At 62.9% G+C, this 12,358-nt stretch overlaps 1 protein-coding gene across 6 annotated transcripts in view; it reads right to left on the bottom strand.

Moving 5' to 3' along the window:
* SARDH (sarcosine dehydrogenase) overlaps positions 1–6,623 on the bottom strand; it is a 61,433-nt gene extending 54,810 nt beyond the window's left edge. For 2 of the 6 annotated variants that reach the window (XM_070455829.1, XM_070455863.1), the window contains exons 1-8: positions 6,529–6,623; positions 5,817–5,894; positions 5,181–5,335; positions 4,255–4,616; positions 3,032–3,210; positions 1,497–1,676; positions 677–800; positions 410–510 (exon numbers count right to left, since the gene is read on the bottom strand). In XM_070455829.1, the coding sequence (XP_070311930.1) occupies positions 410–510; positions 677–800; positions 1,497–1,676; positions 3,032–3,210; positions 4,255–4,588 (918 nt within the window). In that variant the 5' untranslated portion in view covers positions 4,589–4,616; positions 5,181–5,335; positions 5,817–5,894; positions 6,529–6,623. Of the gene's footprint in view, positions 1–409; positions 511–676; positions 801–1,496; positions 1,677–3,031; positions 3,211–4,254; positions 4,617–5,180; positions 5,510–5,816; positions 5,898–6,528 lie in introns of all 6 variants that reach the window. The other 4 variants (XM_070455852.1, XM_070455833.1, XM_070455835.1 and 1 more) reach the window with 4 other exon arrangements.
* Between the last annotated feature and the right edge of the window lie 5,735 nt (positions 6,624–12,358).

Below are 12,358 nucleotides of genomic sequence, written 5' to 3' on the forward strand. Positions count from 1 at the left end.
CCCTCACCCGCCTCCCCCGGCAGAGGGTCTCAGGGCTCCCTGGGAGATTCCCAGGGCTGTGGCCCAGTGTCCTCTGAGACTGGCGCCCAGAGCATATTTGGGGACCCACAAACATTCAAGAGCTCCTGGGAACGCCTGGGGCGCGGGACACGGCGAACGTCAGACTGGCCACGCCAAGCCCGACAGGCTGGGCGTCAGTGAGGAGCCGTGCCACGAAGGCGGGGGGGGGGCCTCGGGTTACACTGTGCCACTTCCTCTCATCCTCATGCTGCCCAGAGCGTCCAGTCACGAGGAGACCCATTTTACAGATGGGCCACTGATGCCCAGCGTGGCGACCTGCGTGTGTGGGGCCAGAGCCAGGCCCGGGGGCTGCCGCAGCCTGATGCGGAGCTGGGGGCCAGCTACTCACCTGGATGCCCTCGATGCGCTCGGTGACGACGTAGGCGTGGTGCATGGCCACCAGCGGGACCTTGACGCCGGCCATCCGGCCCACGGCGCCCGCCCACACTCCTGCAAGCAGAGCGCAGACAGCTCAGTCCTGTCGGCATCTGGCAGGGGCTGCCAGCCAGGTGGGCACAGGGCGCCTCCGGGTCACACCTGCCCCCCACCCCAAGCAAGGCCAGGTTTAGGCAACAGTCAGGGTGGCCCTCAGGAGGCAGAAGGAATGCCTTCCCACCTGCACAATTGACCACACAGGGGGTCTGGATGCAGCCGAACTCTGTCTCCACAGCTGCGACCCGCCGCACCCCGAAATCATCTGTCCGCACACGGATCCCGGTCACCGGGCAGTTCTCGATGACCTGGGAGTGAGAGGAGCTGCTTTCCAAGCCACGTCAGCTCTCAGAGGGCTGACCGCCCACCCTCTCACTGCCCCCAGCCCGGTCGGGGCCCGGGACCTCTGCTTCTGCTCAGGCAGGCTTCATGTGGCCCCCTCGGGGACATGGGGGTGACCACAGGGCAGGAACTAACTCCAGGCTCCTGGACTTGGAGAACTTGTCCCCCTAAACAGGGACTTTAAAGAGAAAAAGGAGAGCTCAAGTGACTGACAGATGCTTGTGGTTAAAAAGCCACATGAAATTCAGTTCAGCTCCACTTCGTTCACTTCTTCAGAGAAAAATACTTGCAATAAAACTAGAGTGTCAACACTGGGTACCTCAGGGTGATTCTCTTTTCGTCTTTCTTCAACTGTTTCCGTGTCTTCTTCCTTGCTTATTTGTCTTTTCTAATTTTTCCTACAACTACGTGTGGACTTGAGACAAATGAAGATAAAAAATAACAAGGAGAGATTTGGGGTAGTTTCGATATTCCAGCAGGGTGGGGCCTCCGGGGAGAGCAGACATCATGGACAGACCAGAGGCAGCCAGCAGGCCTGGGCAGGAGCGGGTCAGGGGCTCGGGTCCCGGCTGGCCCATGGTCTCAGCGCAGAGGGAACTCGTGTTCCCAGGCAGGAGGGGCAGGCTCGGAGTGGGGGATCCAGGGCCGGGAGACGGTCGTACCTGCGCCCCCCGGGCGGTGGCGGCCCGGGCGAGGCTGGTGCAGGTGCCGGCGGGGTCCATGGTACCGTCGTGCGGCACGTACAGAGTCCCGTAGAGGTCCTCCACGTTCATCAGCGGATACAAAGCCTTGGTTTCTCCCGGGCTCAGCACGTGGGACTCGATGCCATAGACCTTGCCCAACTGGGGGACCCAGAGGAAAGAGAGCCTGGGGTGGGGGGGTCGTGGGGGGCAAATCCTTCCAGCCACTCCCTCCCCGTCTGGGCCTCCAGGGGCCCAGTTTTGACCTTGGCACCCCCAGGAACCCTGAGCCGTGACGGGGGAAGCTCCTGTCCTCTGGGCCAGCTCCGAGGAAGAGTAAGGAGCCCGTGCAGTGCCTGGAAGCCATCTCTGGGCCCGGGCACATAAGGACCTACTATGTAAAAAAATAAAAGTAATCCCCACGGGTTTGATATTTGGGGTCTGAACCAGATGTGCTGGTCAGACCAGCTCCCCAGAGACCAGAGGGTCCTCTGACCCTGGACCCAACTGCTTGACAGACCACACCCCTGATGCATTTCATTGGCCGACGGGCAGCCAATCAAGTGTCTGCAATTATCCGCCCATCAGGACAGGTTCTGCCCAACCAGAGATGTGCTCCGTGGCTAAGTAGAGTCCGGGTCCATGGACTTGCCCACCAAGCTCAGACTTTGTCTATGGGATTTCCTAGGCAAGAATACTGGAGTGGGTTGCCATTTCCTTCTCCAGCTCAACTAGACATGAACTGAGCCAATCAGACTCCCTCTTGGAGCATCCTGGGTGAGAGGTGGCAGAGACTTCACTCCGAACTTGAGCTGAAAGTTTTGACGGGTCACCTTTGGGGGCTCCGTCCCAGCTGATGAGTGAGTAAGTGTGGGGAAGAGGTGGTGGGAGAAGGCAGAACAAGACCACCTCCTGACCCCAGAGACCTCCCCCGCCGCCCTCCTGTGACAAAGCCAGCTGCTCCCACTTCCGCCTGGACACTCAGAGGAACTCGGAATCCCTGTGACAATGTGCCCCTGCTACCCACGCAGCCAATTCTGCTCGCCAGTATTCAGTTGGTGCCCAATAACCGATGCATCGTTGGAGGAACCTTTCTCTTCCATGACCTGGAAAGTGGGGGCCAGCCCTGGCTGCTCTGGGTGAAGAACCAACTCTCCACCCCAACAGCGGGCCTTCCACGGCGTAAGGCTTTCTCTGCTGTCTCCCCAACAACTGTGTTCCCTAAGCCTCTCCGGCAGAGCTGGGGAAGCGTGGTCCCTGCCTCCTGGGTAGTGCGGCTTCATCCTTCAGCCTGACGCCCAGTAGAACCGTGCATGGTGCCTCTTTTGCCTCCGAGGCTCAGCAGAACCATGCTCCTCGGCTCGACCCCATTTCAAAGGTGAGAATTCCAAGGCTCGGAGGCAAAGCCGCCTGTCACAGGAGGCCCAGCTGGCCGAGGCAGCACAATGCCCGAACCTGCGTCCGCTGGCTCCTCCCTTGCACTACGCTGCCCACCCCGCCCGCGGGGGCGCACCCACCGACATGAGCCTCTTGTATTCATCCAGACGCTGCCGGCTGGACGCGATGAACAGGCCCCCGTTCTGGATCCAGCCTGTGTGCAGCCCCGTCTCGTCCTCCAGGTCGCGGCTCACCACTCGCCTCGTGTGCGCCAGGAGCTCCACCTCCACGTCACTGGGCCGCAGCTGCCACAGCAGGCCTGGCGGGCAGGGGTGGGCGGGGGGCACCGTCAGCCCCTTACTGAGGGGCTGCACCCTCTTCCCCCGGCAGGCTGGGGCTCCCAAATATCAGGCTGCGGGCCTGAAGTGTCTCTGCAGGCTATCGAGAGAGCCCCGAGAGGCTGATGAGCAGGAAACGACAGGGGCAACGCTGAGTTCCAGGACAGGGCTCTCGGGCAGCTCAGAGACGGGCAACATCAAAGGCCCCCTTTATCGGGCACCTGGGTGGGCGGAGCCGGTCACGGGGTGACGGCTGCCCTAGGAGGCAGGCGGGACTATTGGACGGTGGAATTAAGGGGGCACCAAACGGTTCCGTGCCCAGGATCTCAGGGCAGGTGGTAACGGGGTCCCGGGACCGACTAAGTTCCCCAGCAGAGCGGCCCCCTTCTGAGCGGAGCCTGCGGAGCGGCTGGCCCGGGGAGAAGTGACCATGGGGGGACAGGCCGTGCAGGCCCAGACGGGACGATGAGATGGCGTGGGCAGTGACGGGTGTGGTGTGAATCTCTCCCCGGCTCCATGGTCAGCGCCGTCATGCTTGTATTGGCTACAGCGGGGAGACTGCCCCAGACGCTGCCCATCTTAACGCAGGGTTAAGGCAGAAGGTTGGCTGCCCTGGGGACATGCACGTGGTAGCAGTGCCCACCGGTCAGATGTGGGAATCGTGGTGCCCGCGGAGGACGCCTCTCTGCCTCACCTCTGGTGGCCCCTCCCCCGTCCGTCCTCTGCACCCCGTGGAGGCCCCTCATCCCGGGGGCTCCATCCGGAGAAAGGGCTTCTCCTCTGAGCAGACAGCTGCCTGGGCCCCCAGTTCCGGCCTCAGCTCTGCCCTCCCCCCGCCGCCGGGTGCACGGTCAGCGTCCACTCCCTCCTTCCCACCACAGCTCTGCCGGGACTCAGGGACAGCAGGGCCACCTTCAGACTGAGTCCACCCCTGCCCTCCACGGCCTTGCCTCCAGCTCAGCTGCCTCCAGCAGGCCTCCCGCTGGCCAGCCCGGGGTGGGCCCCTCCCGCCCCCGCACACCTACCCGCCGTGTGCCAGGTGGTCCCGGAGGTCAGCCGCTCCCGCTCCAGCAGCACAGCTCCACTCACGCCCAGCTTGGCCAAGTGGTAGAGGGTCTGGCAGCCCAAGCTGCCCCCGCCGATGACCACCACACTGGCTGTGCTGGGCAGGGGCTGGCTTGGGCCCCGGGCCGCCACCGAGGCGTCCTGTGCCTCTTTCAGGGTCCGCTGGTACGGCACGCTCTTCTCAGAAGTGGGGCCAGCCCCGCTCGCCAGGGGTCTCAGCGCCCAGCCTGGAGCAGGGCTCCGGCGAGGACGGGTGGCCGCCACGCCACGCAGGGCTCGGCTCAGCGAGGCCATGGGGACTCAGCTTCAGCACCGTGGGGAGCTGGGGAGAGAGCCGGGGCTGCCTGAGTGTGGACGGGAGCAGTGGGTCCTGGGGCCCCCACGCTCCGAGCCCCCGCCCCCCCCCCTCACTCCTGCCACCCACCCACGGCATACGTGCACCGTGCATTTGTCCGGCCCAGGTCTACGAGGGTCTCTACTCTTCAGGCTCCGGCTGGGCCCAGGGGCGACCACGGTGTGGGGGAAGGGGACAGTGTTCATGCTGAGCCAGGACCACAGCGGGGGCGGCAGGGGTCACAAGCCCGGGACACCCAGCCCTCCAGCCTGCGCTCAGCATGCCCTCCGGGGGAACTCCCGTCTCAACCCCACACAGAAGTTATTTCTGCCACGTTGGCCCCCACAGCCCTTCGGGACCCAAGGCAGAAGGTGAGGAAGGCAGTGGGGACCGGCCTCCGGCTCCCTTGGGCCGTCTTGAATCCAGAGGGTGGGCAGCCTCGCAGTAGCCTGCAAGGCTCCTCTTGCCTCCCTCCTCCTTCGGGAAGCCCTCCCAGCCCTCCCCAGCCAGAAGACCCTCACAGTTATAAGAAGACAGTGACGGGGGGCCCACCTTCTAAGGGGAGGAGGTGCAGGCGAGGTCTCCCTGGGGGAGAGACCCAGGGGGGAGGACAGGACGGCTTTGAGGGGCCCCGGGCCCACTTGTGGGTCAGCAGGAGAGGTCAGAGGGATGTGGCTGAGACTGCGGTCCTGGGGGGGCTCCTGCACCTGCATTAATAACCGTGATGGCGTCAATCAGCTGGTCAATTAACGAAGTCCACTTGCATTTTCAAGCGTGCAGTACATGGCGAGCTGGGAACATGCGTTCTCTCTGCTCTAAAGTCAAGACGACTGTTGTCCCCGTCTCCCTGGGTTGGGCGGGGGGACTGAGGCCCAAGGAAGCTGGCAAAGGTGACCAAGCTCACAGGGCCACCATGTGACCGCGCCTGCTGGCTGTCCTGCCCCCTCCTGACCTCTGGGGCCCTGGGGGGGCCCACTGCTGCCTCCTTTCCCACCCCTCCCCGCACCCCCACAGGCGCCAGGGCTCCCAGGCGGTCAGGGCTGTCTCACCCCCGCCACGGTGACTCCCCCCCCTTCTGGGGCCTGGGGGCAGGAGGAGGAGCGGGGAGGGGTGATGGCAGGGCTCCGGGGTGTGGAGAGGTTGGAGGGCAGGGCAGGGACCCCCAGTCCCTCTGTCAGCTCCGCCTACCTGCTCCCAGGCACGCGTCTGCACGTCCCTGTGGCCTTTGGATGAACCTACTGTGCTGGGAGCCTCCAGCAGTGGTTCCTGCTGGTGGAGACTCGGCATCAGGTAGTTGCCCAGGACACCTTCTCCCGGCCGGGCACCCGCCACCCCCCCACCAACCAGGCCACACGGCACAGCCCAGCACACACCTGCCCGGCCCCGGCCTGGACTCCTCCCTCCCTCCTGCTGCCCCGTTGCCAAGGCTTCTGGCCTGTGAAGCTGCCAAGTGCCCCTTCCCTGCCTGCAGCCAGCCCCGCTCCCCCACCCAGGCGGGCCAGCCCCCGCCCCCCAGGGACAGCCCGGTGCCCTCCGGCCAGGGCAGCCGCTTCACCATCGACCCCCCTCCTGCCTCCTCCAGCTCTGTCCCAGCCGAGTCAGCAGCCCGGCCATCGCTGCCAGGACTGGGGGTCAGACAGAGGGGGCGGGGCCCCAGGGACGCCCTCCTTGAAGGCAGTAGGGGGTGGGGTTGGTGAGGGAGGCACCAGACCCAGCTTCTGCTAGGAGAAGGCGGGCTGGGAGGGTGCCCAGGCCCCCGCCCCCCAGAGTCCCCTGGTTGTGTCCGCCCAGCCCAAGGGTCCCTGCAGCCAGAGGCAAAAGGAGTCCCAGCCCACTCCAGGCCTGTCCCGCCCCGCTGGCCCAGGGGAGGGACTGGGCCCTGCCCTCCCAAAGGGTGTACCTCCGGCTGGCCGCAGAGCTCCGAGGCCCCGAGGGCCTGCCAGCGCCCGGCTCAGCGGCTTCAACGGCGCCGTCACCTCCTTCCTTCAGCAGCCAAACAGGACCGGGGCGGCCCCTGCCCCCGCTCCCGCCCTAGCCCCGGAGGCCCTCCCACCACGGGGGCAGGATGCGCCGCCCACCACCCGGAGGCCAGCTGGCCAGGCAGCTGCGGAGCAGGCCGTGCTGAGGGCAGCAGAGCGAGCTGCGAACCTGGAGGCCCTGCTAAGCCTGCACGCGGGGCAGGTGACCTCAGCTCCTCACCCCTAAACAGGGGTCACGGGGCTCCTCAGGCGAACCCGCGCACACCCGTCTGCCCGTCCACACCTGCCCGTGTACACCCATGCATACCTGTCTGCCCATGCACGCCCGTGCACCCCAGCTCCTCACCCCTAAACAGGGGTCACGGGGTTCCGCAGGTGAACCCGCGCACACCCGTCTGCCCGTGCACGCCATGCTTCCCGCACCTGAAAGACACTTGGCACAGCCAGGCGGGCGGGAAGCACTGGGTCAGCAGCAGCCTTGGGCTGGGCCAGCGCTCCTCGGTCGGGTGATCCAGGGCCTCAGCACGGATCTGCGTGTCCAGCCTCAGCTGCTCACTCCCAGGGAAGGGGTGCTCGCTGCCCTCGGAGGCAGAAGTCCAGGTTGCCCCCCACCCCACTCCTGGCCACCCAACAGTGCCCATCTGCATTCTGCCCTTCAGAGTTCCCAGATGCCTCAGCTGCTGGGTGGGCCACCTGTGAGCCCCCGCTTACCCGCTGCACAGCGACCAGCTTCCCGAGGCAGGGATGCCGGCCTCCATCTGACCATCAGGGGCACCAGGGCCCAGAGAGGGGAGCCAGCTTGCCTGCGGTCACACAGCAAGCTAGTGGGGAGCCAGACCAGAGCCTGCAGTCTACCTCTGGGTCTAGGGTGTCTGGTTTATGCTCAGGCGGAAGATGCCCAGAGGAAATCTGGAACAAATAAGTATGTCCACCTCTGAATGTGCTAAGAGTCAGAATAGGTGCTGAGATAAAATAGGACTTCTTCCTTCCACTGGATCAAAAAAAAAAGCAGCATTGAAATTTCGGTCAATGAACGATGTAGTAACATTGGCTGCTAATACAGGGAGTGATACAGGAGAGACACTGCTGTGATCAACACAAATATCTGTGCTTTTATTCCCACGGAGTGTCCAGTGTCTTCTGCCAATTTCTCCTCCACACTTATTGAGCACATTTGTTGTTCACTCACTCAGTCATGTCTGACTCTTTGCAACCCCATGGACTGCAGCACGCCAGGCTTCCCTGCCCTTCACCAACTCCCAGAGTTTGCTCAAACTCATGTCCATGGAGTCAGTGATGCCACCCAGCCATCACTGAGCACCTACTGTATGAAAAACACTGCTGGGAGACCCAGAGTCAACCAGGACCCAGTCCCTGCCCTTGGGGGCTCAGGGACCAGGAAGAAGAGAGGCAGGAAGGGGCAAGGCAGCCACGAGGCTGGCTGTGATGACACTGATCCTGAGCAAGCTCTCCTTTTCAGCAGAAGCCCAGGAGGGCATCTCAGAGGAGGTGGCCTCAGAGGGCTCTGGCATCCTGGTTGCTGCTGCCACTGTCTGTCCCCATCATGGGGACAGAGACTCTCACACACTCCCTTGATCCCTCTGGAGGAAGGCCGGCTTCACCAGTGAGAGGCTCCCCAGGGGCAGTGCTCGGGCCCCAGGCAGGGAGGTCACCAGCCGGGACACTCTGGACAGCAGGCTTGGCCCCGCCACCTGAGGCAGGGCTGTCCTCCATGCATGGGGGGAAGGAGGGGTCAGAGAGGGCTAGAGAGTAGCGTGATGAGGTCCTCAGAGGACACGGGGTGCACAGGTGAGGGACGCCGTGGTCACTGCAGCCCCAGGACACAGGCCACGGCGGGCAGCCCAGCCCTCTCTTGGCTCCATGCTCAAAGATAAGCAGCTGTTGCAAAATTGCCCCAAGCAAGCAGGCAGCACAGTCCCGGTGGACTTTGGACAAGGGGTGGTGGCTGAAGGGCTGGGCCTGCGCGTGGGTCAGAGCTGTGGAATTTGTCATCCATTAGGCTCTGCCTGGGTCTGGGAGAGGCGGGTGCCGGGCAGCCTGGGGTGCAGCTCGGGAGGCAGCCGGGCTCCAGCCAGAGACCCGAGACAGGGGCCTGTGGCCAGCTGGCTGCACCATCTGGGCTGGTCTCTCGAGCCTCGGTCTCCCCAGCTGGAACTAAGGGTTATAACCCCTGCACTGTCGGGTGCAGAGAATTTTGCAAGTTTCTCTGCAGATTATTACCAGCACTGAGATGCCTCCTTCTGGCCTAGGCTGGCCCTTTTCACATGCCCAGCCAGGCCTCCACCCCCACCTGCTGGCCAGGCTCCCGGGGCAGAGGGAAGAGTCTGCAGGCCACCCTCTGAATGGGCAGATGTCCATGGGGGAGCGGGGGTGTGGGCAGGGGGGAAAGCTCCTCCGTGGAGCTCTGCTTGGCGCTGGGCAAAAGAGGGACACTGAGTAACAATCTGACGACACCTGGCAACGTGTGACCCAGCCGCACCTGGTCCCTGGACCCAGTGCCCTCCCAGCCTCGGGCACCTATGGGGCTGGGGATGACCAGGCGGGGGTGGGCATCAGCTTGCTGAGGGCTTCGTGTGTGTCCTCTCAGAGGAGGCAGAACATGTTGCTCATTGCAAAGAGGAGCAGGCCAAGGCAGAACACAGCCAGCGGGCAGGCACCAGACCCAGCTCAGGGGAGTTTCCAGAGCAACGTAAGGGCTGCCTTGGCACTGCCAAGATTTTGCTTTTCCAATTAGAACCTTAAAAAAAAAAAAAGAATCAACTCCCTGCCCACGACTTCATGAAGACAATGCTTTATCATCTGGGAGGAAGCAGTCCTTCCAGGGAGACAGGTGGGCGCCCCTCCCACGGAGGGCAGGTGCGCGCCCCTCCCACGGAGGGCAGGTGCGGAGGGCTGGGGTCTGCGGCCACCCAGGTTCCACCAAGGCACAGCAGTGGGTGGGTGTGGGCAGCTGCGGGCCAGAGCCTCGAGGCTCCCGCTGCACTCCGTCATTTGCTTCCAACGGTATTTGTGATGGAAACAGACATGGGGCCTTCACCTGGGCACCAGGCCACTGAGCCCCCTCCCCGGGCAGGTCCAGCACCGAGATCCAGGCAGTCGGCAGAGGCTGGGCCTCCGCGGGGAACGTCGCCCCTGGTGGCCACATGTGAGTATGACACCCCGGGACAGCGGGACCCAGAGACTGGGGACGTAGCCCCGGGACAGGGACCGTCCCCCAAACGGGACCCACACCCGGGCAGGGAGGTGGACGCCCCCCGGGACCGACGGCCCGGCTCTGCCTGGTTCTCCCGCTGTCCTCCACACGGACACGCCCCTGGCAGTCTCCTGACAGTACTGTCGGCTGTCTGAGTGCTGTGTGAGCGCCCCTCTCTGTGACTGGGACCCAAGCACTTAATTCCATTTTTATTCTATGGATTTTGAGCCTACGCTGTGATGTGTATTAACCTCCAGGACTGTTTCAGCTTATCGTTGTTAGTGAGCCACCTCTTCCAGTGGGTGCCGCTAAATGTTTTAACACCTGGCTCTCCAGGTGGGCGGCACTGGCCGATTTCTGCTGAAAATGCTCCCATGAGGGCCAGTTTGAAGCCACTGTCAAGAAGGATGCCACGGAACACAGACTTGGGAAGAGGCTGCGCCCTCAGCGCCTGTGAGCCGGCGCCAGCCGGTCCCGATGCACCCACGGAGAACTCCTGGGCACGTGTGGGGTTTCCTTTTCTAGGGAGAGCGAAGGGTCAGACTAAATTGTTAAGGAAAGTAAATGCATCAGCTTGCGATGAAGGAACAGGAGTCTAAGTTAACCCACAAACCTCATGAAATCCTATCAGGAAAGCTCCCCACTGCCACCCCCTCCGCCACCAGCCGTGGGAACCAGCCACCCCTAAGACAGCCATCCGAACCAGAGCTGTAATTTCAAAACCCTGTAATTTGTGCACATTTAATACATTTGTAATTTTCTACTTGGAAAAATTACTTTTTTTTTTTTAAACAAATGGAGGCCACTTACTTTCCGTCTGAATGCTTTATTTTGGCTGCACCAAGGGCTCTTAGTGGGATCTGCAATGACCCCATTTTCAAGTCAGGTCACATTCTCAGGGACTGGGACTTCAATACACCTTTTGGGGAGGGACACAGTTCCATCCATAATCCGTGTTCGCAAGGAAGTTTTGGCTGTTTCCTCTAGTCATTGTCAAGATCCAGGAAAAAGAATTTTCTGTGCCGTCTCGTGGTTGTGGTTTGGGGCGGTGGGTGTGTTTCTTTTCATCCTGACATTTAAGGGCAGGCCCAGTGGGGTCCCAGAACAAGGAAAGAGCTCGCCTGTTAGACTTGGTGCTGTGGAGGGATCTGGGTTCTGTCCCCTCCCCATCCCAGCCAGGCACATGGACTGGCAGTCAGGCTTGGGTTCTGTCCCCTCTCCCCATCCCAGCCAGGCACATGGACCGGCAGTCAGGCTTGGGTTCTGTCCCCTCTCCCCATCCCAGCCGGGCTCTGTGGACCGGCAGTCAGGCTTGGGTTCTGTCCCCTCTCCCCATCCCAGCCGGGCTCTGTGGACCGGCAGTCAGGCTTGGGTTCTGTCCCCTCTCCCCATCCCAGCCGGGCTCTGTGGACCGGCAGTCAGGCTTGGGTTCTGTCCCCTCTCCCCATCCCAGCCGGGCTCTGTGGACCGGCAGTCAGGCTTGGGTTCTGTCCCCTCTCCCCATTCCAGCCGGGCTCTGTGGACCGGCACTCAGGCTTAGGTTCTGACCCCTCTCCCCATCCCAGCCAGGCACATGGACCGGCAGTCAGGCTTAGGTTCTGTCCCCGCTCCCCATCCCAGCCAGGCTCTGTGGACCGGCAGTCAGGCTTGGGTTCTGTCCCCTCTCCCCATCCCAGCCAGGCACATGGACTGGCAGTCAGGCTTGGGTTCTGTCCCCTCTCCCCATCCCAGCCGGGCTCTGTGGACCGGCAGTCAGGCTTGGGTTCTGTCCCCTCTCCCCATCGCAGCCGGGCTCTGTGGACTGGCAGTCAGGCTTGGGTTCTGTCCCCTCTCCCCATCCCAGCCGGGCTCTGTGGACTGGCAGTCAGGCTTGGGTTCTGTCCCCTCTCCCCATCCCAGCCAGGCATATGGACCGGCACTCAGGCTTAGGTTCTGACCCCTCTCCCCATCCCAGCCAGGCACATGGACTGGCAGTCAGGCTTGGGTTCTGTCCCCTCTCCCCATCCCAGCCAGGCACATGGACTGGCAGTCAGGCTTGGGTTCTGTCCCCTCTCCCCATCGCAGCCGGGCTCTGTGGACCGCCAGTCAGGCTTGGGTTCTGTCCCCTCTCCCCATCCCAGCCGGGCTCTGTGGACCGGCAGTCAGGCTTGGGTTCTGTCCCCTCTCCCCATCGCAGCCGGGCTCTGTGGACTGGCAGTCAGGCTTGGGTTCTGTCCCCTCTCCCCATCCCAGCCAGGCATATGGACCGGCAGTCAGGCTTGGGTTCTGTCCCCTCTCCCCATCCCAGCCGGGCTCTGTGGACCGGCAGTCAGGCTTGGGTTCTGTCCCCTCTCCCCATCCCAGCCGGGCTCTGTGGACCGGCAGTCAGGCTTCCTCAGTTGGGCGAACGCCCTTAGGGAGGGAACCAGCTGACTCTCTGGACTCCTGCCCTCACTTACCTTTTGGCATCTGTGTGTTCCTTCTTCATCACCAGCTCATTGATGAAATTATAAATATTTTCCCACCATTTCTGTTGTGTTTACCAGCAAGACTGGTCA

Source organism: Odocoileus virginianus, chromosome 2 (genome assembly GCF_023699985.2).
Source record: "Odocoileus virginianus isolate 20LAN1187 ecotype Illinois chromosome 2, Ovbor_1.2, whole genome shotgun sequence".
Lineage (NCBI taxonomy): Eukaryota > Metazoa > Chordata > Mammalia > Artiodactyla > Cervidae > Odocoileus > Odocoileus virginianus.